The 15,150-nt window shown below is 37.5% G+C and overlaps 1 protein-coding gene across 2 annotated transcripts in view; it reads left to right on the top strand.

The window, feature by feature from the left end:
• Window positions 1–32: 32 nt before the first annotated feature.
• The window catches only part of Fbxo8 (F-box protein 8), a 35,410-nt gene continuing 20,292 nt past the window's right edge, over window positions 33–15,150 (top strand). Inside the window, exons 1-3 of one of the 2 annotated variants that reach the window (XM_027394101.2) lie at window positions 33–244; window positions 12,099–12,435; window positions 14,697–14,823. In XM_027394101.2, coding sequence (XP_027249902.1) covers window positions 12,107–12,435; window positions 14,697–14,823 — 456 coding nt within the window. In that variant the 5' untranslated portion in view covers window positions 33–244; window positions 12,099–12,106. Of the gene's footprint in view, window positions 245–12,098; window positions 12,436–14,696; window positions 14,824–15,150 lie in introns of those variants that run through there. The other variant, XM_035450746.1, reaches the window with a different exon arrangement.

Below are 15,150 nucleotides of genomic sequence, written 5' to 3' on the forward strand. Positions count from 1 at the left end.
CTGCCTGCCACTCCGGCTCCTGCAGACGGAGGTGCTCTGAATTCCCGGGAGGCTGGGGCTGGGGCTGGTGCTGGTGCTGGTGCCCTCGCAGCCGCCGTGCTCTCCAGCGTGAACACGCGCGGTCTGGACGGGCCTCTCCATGGCTTGGGCGTCGGTTCCCGGCTGAGCCATTTTCTTTGCGGCTGACGGCCCCCGCCCAGAGGCAGAGTCGTCGCGGCGGCGGCGGGGATCGCAGGTCGTTCAGGTACTAGCGTCGGCCCGGATGCCTCCAAAGCCTGGTCTCTCCCGCCTGCGCTCTTTCACTTTTATGCTCGGAAATGAAAAACGAGGGGTGCTTGCCACTTGGCAGCACCGGGGGGTAGGCGATAGTTTAGGACCAATGGCACGCCGAGACGCTTTGAGTGACAGCGGCGCTGGCTTATGAACACTGCGTGTCGCCGTCAGGAGGCGGGCGTAGGTCTCGGGGTTTCTAGGCCAGGGGTATAGAGGTCAACTTGGGACTTGCAGGAGCGACGCGATGCTGTCCTCCAAGAATGCGGGCAAACGGTGAAGGTTACTTACCTCAGGTTGCTTTCATGGTGGTGGCTGTGTTATTAGGCGCCCAGGCACGCTTTGACATTTTTTTGTTTCCTTTTTACGACATCCCAATAAATACGAATCCAAATATGTACAGTTTAGGATCACTGCTGTTTGCTAGTTGCCACAGTCCCCCAATTTGAGAATAAATTTGGTTAAACTCTTGTCTTTTGTTTTCCTACACGTTCCACGTGATATATACTTAATACATATTGCTCGACAGACAAAAAACAAAAACAAAACAAGCAAACCCATGATCCATTTGCACTTCCTGTTCGATATATTTTAAGCTTGCGTTCTGTAATGGCTTATTAATAATTGTGGCTAAATGGTTTACATGCCAGACGTTTATTTTTACGAACCCCCACCCCTGCTGCTCTCGTCAAAGCATTGCCTATATTACTGCAATTGAATACACTTTGTTTTTCCGTTTCAGCATTTGCGCTCCCTTTACCCTTTTATTTTGAGACAGGGTCTCCTATGTACTCCAGGCTGGTGTAGAATTCTCTGTGTAGCCCCGACTGTCCCTAGCTAGCAATCCTTCCAACTTGGCCTCCCAAGGCTGAGACTATGGATGTGTAACAGCCCACTAACCCCTCTTTCGTTTCATGTTTGTACTAAGAGAGAAACTTCCTATTACCTTTGTGAAAATGGTTTGCAAAATAAGAGTTTCAGAATGAAGAATAAATAAATTTATTGTTTTCAGGTTAATTCAGAAATGTCCATGTTCATAAAGTCTGTCTAAATGGACAGTTATCTGAGTTACTTTATTAGTTATGTATTGCTGGTTAACAATTATCCCCAAATTTAAAACAGTTTAAAATAACAAACATGTTTTATCTTGGTTTCTTTGAGTCAAGAATTAGGGCAACATTTAACAGAGAAGTTCAGGTTGTTTCTTGAAGTATAAGTTAAGCTGTAGTTGGGAGTTGTGATGTTATTGACAAGCTCTGTGAGGTGGAGTAAGGATCTACTTCCAAGGGCATGCACATGGTTGCTGGTTGGCCTAGATTCTCTGCCAATTGGGTTACCTCATGAAAGAATGGCAGTTGATTTCCCCTACCACAGGCAATCCAGGAAAGAGCTTCCAAACTGAAGGAAGATACCTGTAATTTATAAGCTAACCTTTGAAGTGATACACTATCACGGCTGCCATATTGTGTTTGTTAGGAGACTTACCTCCAATCCACATTAGAGAGGCTGAGGATAGCACAGCCCCAAAGCTCAAAAGGCAAGATCTCTGGAGGCCCGTTTTAGAGGCACCTGGCGCAGATACTGTGGCTGATAACTTTTAGCAGTTAAAGTATTTAATAGGTAAGAATAACTGAGCCAAAAAAAGTCTGATTGTGAAGTAATATGTAAACCTGTACTAGCATCAACCCTTCCTGAAAAAATAGTTTTAAATCTGTTTTATATTAATTATCCTTAAGAGTATTATTTAATATTTTCTGAAGAATAGAGTTCCTGAAAGAAATCTATGTGTTTTTAAGGTCTATCACAGCTGGAGATTGTGTATTTTTTTTTAAACTATTACCCTTTCATATAGCCGGGATTGGGTTAAAATGAACATAGCTTTTTGAAAAGGAAAGCAGTTAAGAAAAGGCTAGGGGTGGATGTAGATAAAATGCAGGTCACTGGGAAATTTGTGTTAAACCCATATGATCAAATAGGGGTGGGAGAAGTGTGTTTTGGAAATGCATTTTGAAGTACTTAAAAAGCATTTGATGACATTTGTGAGTGGTAGTGGGTATCAGAATGAGCTATACCCCATGTTGCTGCTTATATCAGCCCCAAAGTGCTTTTTAGAGACCTCTCCTCAAATAAAGCCTAAAGATTTTTAACTATACTGGAAAAAAAAAAACCCAAAACTACAACAAAAACCACCTCGGGATGAAGCAAGGTTTAAGAAAAAATTTAATACAGATTTAGTAGTTGATTGAAAGAGAGAGGCGGCTTAAGAAAAAGGGTACACACCCAAGTATGGTCTCGGGTTTTTGAAGACAGAATTGTATTCTAGTGTCCTAACAATGACAATACATAAAATTTTGATGGTCTTTAAAGTTATATTATTTAAGGGTTTTACAAAAGTAAATAAAACTCTTTTGAGTATACTTATTTTTATGTAGGTAACATTCCTTTACTACTTAAGATAAATTGGTTTATGGTGTTTTGTATAGGTTTGAGTATAATCTGATAAAAACATAGGTTGAAGAAAAAGTCAAAGTTCACAAGAAAGTCAAAACATGTTTTGATTGTAAGCGAGATTCCTAATCTTGTCCGATTGTCTTTGAGTCTCAGCAGTACAGATAGGCATCTCTCTTCCCTTCCCCACCAGTTACTGCCCTGCATCAGCAGGCGCCATCTTCTACCTGCACACTTCCCTGCCCTCCCCCAGTACAGCTGTTAGCTATAAACCATAAAAGCTTATTGGGAGCAAAGGGTTCTGGCTTCAGGGTTTGTTATGACACTGTTTGTGCTAAAACCCAATAATCTCTGCTTCTTCCCAGGTTTGAAAGATACTATAAATCCTCATTTATTTGTAAACTATTATCCAGATTCATAGGCATAAAACAAATAGATGCAGTTCAAGTTTGGGCAACAAATTTAAAAAATGTAATTCTAGAATTAGGCATTTACACATTCAAAAATAAATCACATAAGATTATTTAAAGATTTGAATGAAGTCTTTAACAAGTAAACTAAACTTAGCCTTTATCTGACCATACAGCTTAGCTGTTTGTAGCTGTTATGGGGGTGGAGAAACAAGAAGTGGGAAGCTTGGACGCTAAATATACACCAACATCTCCACCATCTTTTTATTTAATATAAATAAACATTAAATAAAGTTTAAGTAATATAACTTTAAAGACCATTCAATTTAAGTATTTTTCCTCTTTGTTTTTAATGCAGTAGTGATTTTTTTTCTATTTTTCAGTTGCAGCAAAACAATGTACATAAAATAAAACTTCTACTTCTCCATAATTCCTTACCTCTCATAAAGTCAACAGTTTATACCACCAGCCACCTGATCCCTGTGCCTTTCCCCAGCTCCTGGTAATCCCAGTCTACATTCTGTGATTTTATGTAAGCAGTGTCATGTAGATTATTTTTATGTAGTATTGAAGCTTATACAGTATATTAAGTTTTCCAATTCATGAGTATGACTGTATATTTATTTGCCTTCAACTCCTATCAGCAATGTTTGTACCTTTTATTGTAGAAATCTGGTTAAATTAATTCCTAAATATTGTATTCTTGTAGGTGAAATTGTTTTCTTAATTTCTTTTTCTGATTGTTCATTAGTATATAGAAGCACTATTCATTTTTTTCTGTTGACCTAGCATCCTACCTTTTTGCTGAAGTCATTTGTTAATTCTAAGGGTTTTGTTTTGTTTTTGACACAAAAACACAGCTCTCACTTCAAGGAGAATAAATGATAGTTTATTCTGGAGCCACATGACTCCAAAGTCTGATAACATAGATTCAGGTTATCCCAACACCATGTTTCAGCATGTGTTGGTTTTGTGACATTTTTATGGCTACAGAGCAATAGAAAGTCTAGATTAAGGCACTTTTCAACTACAAGATAAAACACTAGGAATGTGAGTTATAATAATCAAGGAAATCTCTACCACAGATTTCAGATATTGTCTGATACATGCTTAGCTTTTTGTTTGTGCAACCTGTTGTTCTCTTAAGTTAATACATTCTAAAAGGTTTCATGTGACAGTCACAAGGATATTAGGTCAGATACAAGTTGGCAGTGGATGGCTATTAGAGGGTTAAAAGTAGTACAAGATAATTTGATTCTGGATATGCTACAGTTCAACTCTCCATAATCACAAAATTCCAACCAATCTGTCTTGTAAAGGAGTCTTTAATATGGATGTGACTCCTTTTGTGAATTTCAATTTAGTTTTTTTTTTTTTTCTTGTGGTTTTGCAGAATCTTTAGTGTTTTCTGCTTGGAAGGTCATATCTGCAAACAGAGATAATGTTCTTGTGTCTTACTTGGATATCTTATATTTCTTTACTAATTGCAAGAATCCCTGGAAGCAAAGAAATGCAATGTATAACTGAAAGAGATTTGGGGTATCAAGCTCAGAACCCTTCTTTTACACCTGAGGAAATTGAGACTTCAAAATTTAAGAGACTTGTCCAGTTTTCACAACGTGTTAAGGAAGGAGCCTAGCTCAAATCAACTTATTTCTTACCACCCCCACCACACACACACTTCAGGTTACTCTCAGTATTTTGCTTTAATACTTAAGGTGATGCACATTGAGGAGGTGGGCTGGAATGTGCCATCGTGGGTGCTGATGCAGTCATCCTGGGTAAATGGTAACTCTTTAAAAGGAGAACTAATTTATTTAAAATTGGTATCCATGAGCAATATGATACATTAACTGTGTTTACAAGTTAAAACATAACAGCATGTTTAGGTCAAAGCAGACTGAAGAAATTAAATAAGCCTAAATGTCTCAGGTTTGTGGTTATGTTTGCATAGCGTGTCTTTATTTTCTTACATTTTTTTTTGTTTAAATGTTATTTTGCTAGCACTTGTAGGAAGAAATTAAAGAGGTGGGGGTGGGGCGAACCTTAGAAAACAAGGCAATATTGTAAATCTTTTTGAATGAAAACAACCCACAAATGGTATGCCTTTTAGTAAGGAAAACGGCTCTTGCTGGGCCAGATCTCTACATTTAAGGAGTGGGGCTTTTATGTCTTTAATGTGCCTTGTGACCTCTTAATACTTAACAGTTTCCCCTTTCTCTTTAGACAGCCCACCTTGTGGACTTGCCTTCTTTCATTTCTCTGACATTGTGGACTCAAAATTTTAGGAGTGTGGTTAGTTATCAGGTGTTTTTAGATCTTTTTTCACCAGTCCATTCTAAACAACTATGGTGGTCTGTTCTTTTGGATGTCCAGACATAAATTATAGCCTGCCAATCTGATTCTGAATGCCATGCAGAAAGTATTTTCTCCCAGTCTCACCCATATTGTTCTGCCATTAATAACACTTCACACCATCTGAAGATTTTAAAACCTAAAATAACCAAACATCAGTTGTTACAGTCTGTTTGAGAAAAGCTTTTTGTAAGATATGTGCATTTCCTTTCTTTAAAATTTAATCAAATTTGTATTTGAAACATAACTGTTTGTAAATATATTTGTACTTTATCTGAAATAAGATTTATTTTTTACAAATTTCATTTCCACTCTCAGATGTGAAAAATAGTGAGAAAAATCTAGCATCTTACAATGAGTATTTAAATGCAACTTTTCATGTTTTGTCAGTCGTCTGATAGGTATTACTTAGCACAGAAAGAACTTTATGGAATCACTTTGGCTGTGGAAAAATAAATAATTAGAATGTGAGTCTGAGAGAGACTTCTATTCCTGCTGCCACTGTGTAGATTTTAACTGAAAGATGAACCATTCTTCATTTAGGTATGCTGGCTAGTTTCATCTCAATACAAGCTAGAGTTATCTGAAAGGAGGGAGCCTCAACTAAGAAAATGCCTCCATAAGATCCAGCTGTAGGGCATTTTCTTAATTAGTGATTGATGTGGGAGGATCCAGCCTATTGTGGATGGTGCTGTCACTGAGCTGGTGGCCCTGGGTTCTAGGAGAAGCAGACTGAGCAAACCATGACAAGCAAGCCAATGAGCAGCACTTGTAGAAGTAAAAGCCAAATAAATCTTTTCCTTCCCAAGTTGCTTTTGGTCATGGTGTTTGATCACAGCAATAGTAACCCTAACTAGGACGTTAAGGTTTCCTCCACAGCATGTGCCACCTGAATGCTAAGCTCAGTGAAATTTCACAAAGGCTTTAGTGCAGCTACCTTTCCTTATGCTTATACTTTTTTTTCTTTAATACAGGGTTTCTCTGTGTAGCCCTTGCTGTCCCGTAACTCACTGTGTAGACTAGGCTAGCCTCTAACTAAGAGATCTGCCTGCCTCTGCCTCCTGAGTGCTGGGATTAAAGGCTTGCACCACCACCACCCAGATTATGAAGGAATGTTTTGATTAAAACTGTTAAGTGTTTAACAGACAGGCTTTATACTAGATATCTAAGATCCACTAATAAAATAATTTTTATTTTGTTCTTCAGAGAAATAGTCTATTATTTTGAAAAGTACAGAAATATATATTTCTCTACACACACACACACACACACACACACACGGTGAGTGAAAAGTGATAGCCAAAAATACTACCTTTTAAAGAAATGCAGCCATTTACTGGAAATAAATTGTATAGAAAACTGTTATTGTAATTAATATCATTGTTGCTAAATGCTCTGTAATATTTTTTAGGTTTGAAAATCCCTTTACAAAAGATACTTTTTAAATGAAAACTACCATTTATTTATTTATTCTCTGAGATTTATTTTATGTGTATGGTGTTTTGCCTGCTTGTGTATCTATGCGTTATGTGTATGCAGTGCCCAGAGGCCAGAAGAGAGGGCAACAGTTCCCCTGGAAATGGAGTTTCACACCATTGTTAGCTGCCATGTGGGTGCTGGGAATATGACCTGGGTCCTCTGGAAGTGTAGTCTGTGCTCTTAATTGCCAAGCCATTTTCTTCTATGAGAAAAATACATCCAAATGTCATGTCTGACCAGTGTGGTTGGCTTTTAGGTTTTCACACTAACACTTTAAAATTCATATTATTTGTGATGTGAGTGTGTTAGAACTACTTAGACATTTTCTGTTAGATGACAAATATGTCTTCATGGTACTTCCAAAAGGACACTCTTGACTTACTGAGTCTTCATATCTATTATTGGCGTTTTGTTTTTTGTGTTTTTGGGTTTTTTTTTTTAGAAAACATACCAGTACTAATGGAAACTTTCCTGTAACTTCAGTGCTAGAACATCTGATGCCCACTTTGGCCTCCTCTGGTTACCCACGAACATGTGGCACACGAGCATTAGACACACACACACACACACACACACACACACACACACACACACACACACACACGAGGAATATTATTTTAAAAGATGTTTGTAGAACCTAAATGTCAAAAAGGTCTTTGTCACACTGAATTACTACAAAATAATTTTCCCTGTTTGCCACTTAGTTTTTAGGTATGGTGTATTAGCCTAGGCAGTTAGTTTTATCTTACATTTTCTAATTATATTTTCTTAGCAAGAGTTAATGTAATTTCTCTAAATCTCATAGACTCTAAATACAATTTAGAAGTAGGATTATAATTTCTTAGGTAATTAAATCCAAAATAATCAGATAGGTCTACTCTGGGATGAAAGAACAAAGTAGAAATTGTCATTTAAAAAGGATGGAAGGGATAACAACTTTCTGTTGTGGCATAGTAACCGAATCTTATGTGCTGTCAGTCCCATGGAATTACGAAGTATTATTTTACCAGGGAGGAAAATGAGAATCAAAGATTATAAACTAATCAAAGTTGGTGTGGGAGATTGATCAAGATGTTTTGTTTTTTCACTTCAAAGACTGTGTACTTTCCTCAGGACAGTGTAAAGAGCTGCAGTTGGCAGCAACAGCATTGGTAATGAACAGAGACAGGTCATTGGTAATGACCAGAGATGAAACCTGGTGTGTCTCAACGTCAGCAGTTGTTTGCTGATTTGGGATAACAGCTTTGCACTCATATACACCCAAGTCTGATTCCTACATCACTTTGCCAGTCTTGTGATCATAGCCCTATTTAATACTTCTACTGATGTTGGTGAGAATTAAGGTGTAATGATAAATAAAAGTTTTGAGTGGTTTTTCACAGAGTACTAAATAAACAATTTATAGCACTGAAACAATATTATTAGTTAATGTTTATATTAAGTATTCATAAATGTTCCAGGTATAATACTGTAAAAAAAAAAAAAAAAAAGGAAGGGAACAAGAGCAAAGAGTATGTGAACTAAATCTCTGTATCCTAAAAAGACTTAAGGGTTACTTTTCCTATTTTATTTAGAAGTTTATCTCGGCTCTTAAAAAAATTATTCTTGTGGTCAAAGACAGCAATTAAAGAGCACTTGCTTCCCTTTAAAGGAACAGAAATCAGGTCCCAGAACCCATTACTGGGCAGGGGAACTGACATTCTCTTCTGGACTCTTGGACACCTACACAAACATTGTATGCACACACATTGTACACACACACACACACACACACATTAATTAATTAATTCTTCTCAAAATGTCAATAATAATTCTGATTTACTGTTTAATTTTCTTTTCTAGAGAGTCCCTCTGCTACTTCTCTATCAATTTCATTCAAAATTCATTGATAATTGTACCTTGAATTAATTTTTCTCTGAAGGTTATGTGATGACATTTAGCTTTATTTGTGATTATAATGTTGAAAATAGCATTCTCTTCTATTTATATTTTCATTGGTCACTTATGTAGATTTGTAGGTTGTTTTAAAATGTTAATAGAATATAATCCATTATTATTGTTCTTACCTAATAACCAAATTGTCCAAAGTTTTTCCACTAGGCACACTATCAAGTTAATTCCAAGGTTCCCTTTACAAACTATCATAATTACTTTTGTTTTAATTTGCCTTTTACTAACTCAGTCCATGTTTAAGAAATTTTGCCTTAAGAATTCTTACTAGGAACCAGGCGGTGGTGGTGCACGCCTTTAGTCCCAGCGCTCGGGAGGCAGTGGCAGGAGAATCTCTGTGAGTTCAAGGCCAGCCTGGTCTACAAGCGCTAGTTCCAGGACAGCCTCCAAAGCCACAGAGAAACCCTGTCTCCGGGGAAAAAAAAAAAAGAATTCTTACTAGGCCAGGCATTTAATCCCAGCACCCAGGCTGAGGCAGATGGTTCCCTGAGATCTAGGCCAGCCTGGTCTACCCCATGAGTTGCAGGACAGCCAGGGATAAGCAGAGAAACCAAGTCTTGAAAACAAAACAAAGTTTATTGCTAGCTTTTAAGGGAATATCAAGTGGCCTGGAAATGTGAAAACTGAGAGAAAGGTGAACCCTTTTCACTATAACTCTATATTCTGAAAGTGCTGTAGGCAGCTCCCCAGAACATTCAATATGTAGGGTAGAAATTTACAATGTTAAAATTAGAGTCGTAATTGATAACTTTGGGCTGGGGAAGTGGCTCAGCTGTACAAGCATGAAAGCTAAGTTTGGGTCCTTAGCACTCATGCGCAAAGCCTGGGCAGGGGGTGGTCCCTGAAGCTACTAGACCAATCAGTATTGCCCCAAATCCATGAGCTATTTCTTTATCAATAACTAAAGGTGGAGAGCAAGTGACGACTTCAGGCCTCCATATGCACATGCACACACACTGTAAAAGCAAACACAAATACACAAATCAAAAACTGTTAACTTCTACTGAAGAGTCATTGAATAAAAAAAAAATAGGATGTGTGTATGTTTTAATAATACTTTAATGATGGAACATTAAAGATTGTTGAGGAAATCAAACATTGACTTAAGATGTATGGACCCTGGTAGGGCTGCTGGTCTTACTCAGGGTGCTTTGTTTGATAGCCATTATGCATAAAAAGACATGGTTTTTATTCTGTGTATGTGTTGTATGCCTGTATGGGATTTCCCACACCTGTGTTCAGGAGCTCACAAAGGACAGAATATCAAATCCCACCAATCTGGAGTTACAGGCAGCTGAGGGCTGTCCAGTGTCCTCTGCAAGACAAGTCTGTGTTCTTAACTGCTGAATCGTATCTCCAGCCCCCAAAGAAGAATCTTTTTTAACCTTATTGTGCAAGTAAAGAAACAGTGACCCAGAGAAGTTAACACCTTGTTTTCATTCCACATCTCCCCCTGAACGTTCCCTCTTTCGCTTATGTTTTTTGCATCTTCCACCTTTTGTGGCTTCTTTAGGACATATAAGTTTGATTCCCTTTCTGCAATATTCTAAACTAATCTCATTCAATTTTAAATAATATTTTAAATAATTCTTTACATTTTTTCATACATCTATACAATGTATTTTGGTTGTAGCCATCCATCAAGAACTCACTTCAGCTCTCCCTCGTTCCTGTCACCTACATACACACAACTTCATGTCTTCCTTGATACTAAAAAGAGGGAAAAACCTCTTGAGTCCAGTTAGTGCTGCCCATGAGTGTGGGGCTGCCCTCTGGGGCTTGAGTAACCTACCAGTGGCCATGTCTCCAAAGGAGTGTAACTCTTCCTCTGTTGCAAAAAATGTCTTGAAATACTCTGGGTTGTTTGTTTGTTTGTTTGTTTTTTACTTTGTGTGTACATTTGCATGAGGATGGTAGTGTGTGTGGCCTTGCTTTTGCCACTACACATATCTGGAGATGAGAAGACAACTTATGAGAGTCGTTTCTCTTCTGCCCCTTGGGTCCTGGGGATCCAACATGGGTCATTAGTCTTTACAGCAAATGCCTTTATTAACTAAGCCATTTCATGTGCTGTTCATTTCTAAAGGAGGCTTTAGCTAATTAAGCTTATGGATTGTAAGGAAATAGTTTTCAAAAGTTTCCTTTGTTTTCAAATTCATGTTAAAACTGAGTTTATGTGAAAATGTGTATTTTATCCTAAAAATTCTGAATAAGTGATGAAGGAATATTTTGCTTGAAAAGTGGCTCATGAAAGAAATTATTTGTATTAAATACTCTTTCTGACTTAGTCTTTCTCAGTAAGTTTATTTGCTCAGGAAAAACTGCTTGTTTTGAAAGCAGTATCAAATAAGTTTAGGCTAGTCATTTTCCAAATATTTGTGTATGGGGAGTCAAGGATATTTAACAGCTGCTCTGGCAGGTGACATGTGGGGGTGGGGGTGAGGGAAACTGGAACCCACCTTTTTACATCTTTTCCCAGGTGCCTTGAACACATCCACAGAGCTATTTGGAGACGAGCTGAAAAATTACTCTAAATTACAATTTTATTTGTGAGCACCAATAAAACCAAATAGTTGGTTATTGCTGAGAAATTTATCCTGCAGTTCTAGGTGTCTAATTTATAAGGTTTTTGAATTAGACTTCAGGGCCTATGTTACATTTTATTACATTCTACAGCCTAAGTGTAGAATGGCAGGAATTAAGGGGAAAGCCTGCATCACAGCTGCTATTCATCTGGGAGTTTGGCTAAAAGGGACTAGCTTGGTGGAGCCTGGGTTGTGATAAAAAACAATGTCTGGAGGCTGTTTAACTGAAGTCCTGTGCTCTGATCAGAGCTGAATTTAATACTGGCCCATAAGTTCACATAATTATAATTTCTAAGTGTCTTCAGGACATCAGAAACTTAACTCCCACCACATGAGAAATGATTATGTCACCTGTGGATCTTAAACATCCTTAGCAAGCAAGCTGGGATAGAGTTGATGAGCAGACCAGGTAGCTAAATTTCTCTACCAAGTGCTACACCCCAATTACCCCAGCACATCTTTATAACATCCTATAGCTTTCACTGGGCTTTAATGAGAAATTACAGTTCTGATAAACAAATGTCTTGTCAAGATTTGTTATACCACTGGGAAAGATGGTTTATATTTTCATGTCACCTTTATTATCTCCTGGCCTTCTCAGGCTTGCAGATGGGTCAAGGACTCTGGAGAGTGGCCAGAAACCAGCATCTCCAACAGGAAGCCTACAGTGAGCCAGGCTACCTCAGCAGAGAGCAGAGCAGGAGAGTGACTTCAAGCAACATTTCTCACTCCAGCCACCGGAAACAAGCCCAGGGAGGCATTGATCTGTATCACCTTCTGAAAGCAAGGAAGTCTAAAGAGCAGGAAGGGTTCATTAACTTGGAAATGCTGCCTCCTGAGCTTAGCTTCACCATCTTGTCCTACCTAAATGCAACTGACCTCTGCTTAGCGTCATGTGTTTGGCAAGACCTTGCTAATGATGAACTTCTCTGGCAAGGGTAAGTGCAACCCACCAACATTTAACTCAGATCCCTGACTTCTTTAATGTTCTTTATATAGCATGCATGTATTGTAAAATAATTTCCGTTCATATGAGTGTATATAGTAATAGTTATCTTCTCAGTCAATTTTGATATTGCCAAAAAGACAGTAGAGAAGACATTGTGATGATGACTACAGAAAGAAGGAAGTTAATAATCAAAATGTGTCAGTTATTACACATCAGGCATTGCTTCTCAGTTATTTGAGAAGCATACCCATTCTGAGTAAGAATTTATAGTTCAAAGTGTGTAGGCTTTTTATCTTGGTGAAGTTTGTGTTTCCCAGAGGAATACTGTCTGAAGACTAGACATGCTTAAAGATCAGTAAAAACAACGTTTTTGTTGTTTCAAAGTGAGCATGTGTGCTTTTGTATTTCTGTTTAACAGTGTTTGCTATCATCAACATTTCAATTGTGACAACTTCACCTATATTTTTTTCTAAACCTATTTTTATCACTGAAGCAGGTGAACAGACAGTTTGTTCCATGGACATTTTAATAGCTGTTGCACCAGTTTCAACTTAAACTACAAATCCACGAGCTTTTGTAGAATAGAATCTATTTTATAAAATACAATTTATTCCTAAATAGCCTCCCACTCTAGTGAAAGATCATAGAAACCACACCCAGCTGAGTCTATATTTAAGCTTAAAAGAATATTCGTTTCTAAACTTAGTGGAATTAGGTCTCAATGTGTTTTTCATCAGATTTTAAAGACATTTAAAATATATTGAAATTTAGTATTTCCTTTGTCTCCAGAGTAATACACTAGATTTAGTGCTCTGATGTTTCTGGGACTCTGAGACACTACACTAAACACTTTAGTTTTCAAATACTAACTAGTGCCTCCGTATGAATTGGAAACAACAATCCTAATGAAAAGGGTGCATTGTGCAATATAGTTCTTATCCAAGGTTGAATAAAAATTTTATCAGCTTCATGTCTTTGTGTTAGTAAAGCATCATGGATTTGAAACAGTATCTTAAGCATGATCAGCATCATAGTACTTGGTGTGTATAGTTGTGGAATTATGCTGTGTTTAATTTATTGTTAATGTTTGCTTTTTTGAAAAAGCAAGTGAAGTCTCCATGACCAACATTTAGTGTTACTTCACAACAGTTGACATGGCTTATTTAATAGATCCCACGTGGCTTCTTACCATTGTGCGCTCTGAGTAAGACTTTTATCTAAATGTTGCCACATGAATATTAGCTGGATTTCTTTTGAGGACCTTCTTGTTTCTTTTTCTTGTATGCTGCACCAACTGTTGTATAATAATTTGTTTACACTGTGTGAAGATGTGTCTCTGCCCAGGATACCTTCTGATTGGCTTAATAGCGAGGTGAATGACCAATAGCTAGGCAGGAGAGAATAAGTGGGATTTCCAGGGAGAGAGAGGAACTCTAAAAAGAAAAGAGGTGGTGGGTAGACACCAGGGAGATGTGGAACAAATCGGATGTACAGAGTGGGAGAGAGTTAAAAGGCACTTGGCAGAATACAGATTAATAGAAAAAGGTTAATTTGAGTTTAGCCTAGGCTAAAGGCCAAACTTTAATAATTACTAAGTCTCAGTGTCATTATTTGTGGGCTATCAGTCGCACAATGGAAATTCCAACTACAGCCAACATCAGAGAATTGTTGACAGGATTGAGCAAACCAAAACAATTAAAACCCATTTTAGTTATCTCTAAGTGATTGTCATCTATCATTGATCTTATTTTTGATTGCTTGTGTTTAACTTCAGATAGTCTTAATAAATATGATTAATCATTGTAACTGAAATTCTTAAGTGCTACCAAAATTGCTTATGGTATGGCACCTGTCTTATTCTAGTAAACCAGATATAAGGTGTCCCATCATAAGGACAGACCTTATGTGACAAAAACATGTTTTTCCATTGGGATATAACAAGTAACAATCACCAGTTGTAGTGAACAGCTGAAGTAAACTCTCTACTATTCACTGCCCCTGGGAGAGTCATGAAAGCACATTCCAAGAACAGTTACACATTTTTGAAGAAATTGAAGTCACAAAACTTTATTTCTTGCAGTTTTCTCACAAGCACCCAGAATTCCCTTTGCATGACTCCATTGTTGGATTACGTTCTAACAGCTGCAGAATCTAATTCATTGTCATCTAATTTCAGAATGTTACTATGTGAATGGATGTTTGTCCTAGGAACTATAACCAGTTTGGTCTTATTTTCTCTTATTTTTATAGGTTGTGTAAATCCACTTGGGGTCACTGTTCTATATACAATAAGAACCCACCTTTAGGATTTTCTTTTAGAAAACTGTATATGCAGCTAGATGAAGGAAGCCTCACTTTTAATGCCAACCCAGAGGAGGTAAGTAGAGAACAGGGTTATTTGCTTCAGGTCAACTTTATGATTTTGCTGCAACCTTCTAATATTATATATAAACTTGCCGGTAAAATTAAAAGTAATTGAACATGCCTTTCCAGTCTCTGAAAAGCCAAGTTTTTGGTTACTGTTACATGGCATAATCAGTTTTATTTGCCTGATCATATTTTAATCTGTCTACCTGCTAACAGTGTCTGGTAACATGTGTACAGTACTCTACTGGTCTGAGATACATATTACCAGGAAGTATAAAATTTTGTTAATGAGAACATACATATAATATATTCATCAAATTTATGTCTGCAGAATTAT

Source organism: Cricetulus griseus (genome assembly GCF_003668045.3).
Source record: "Cricetulus griseus strain 17A/GY chromosome 1 unlocalized genomic scaffold, alternate assembly CriGri-PICRH-1.0 chr1_0, whole genome shotgun sequence".
Lineage (NCBI taxonomy): Eukaryota > Metazoa > Chordata > Mammalia > Rodentia > Cricetidae > Cricetulus > Cricetulus griseus.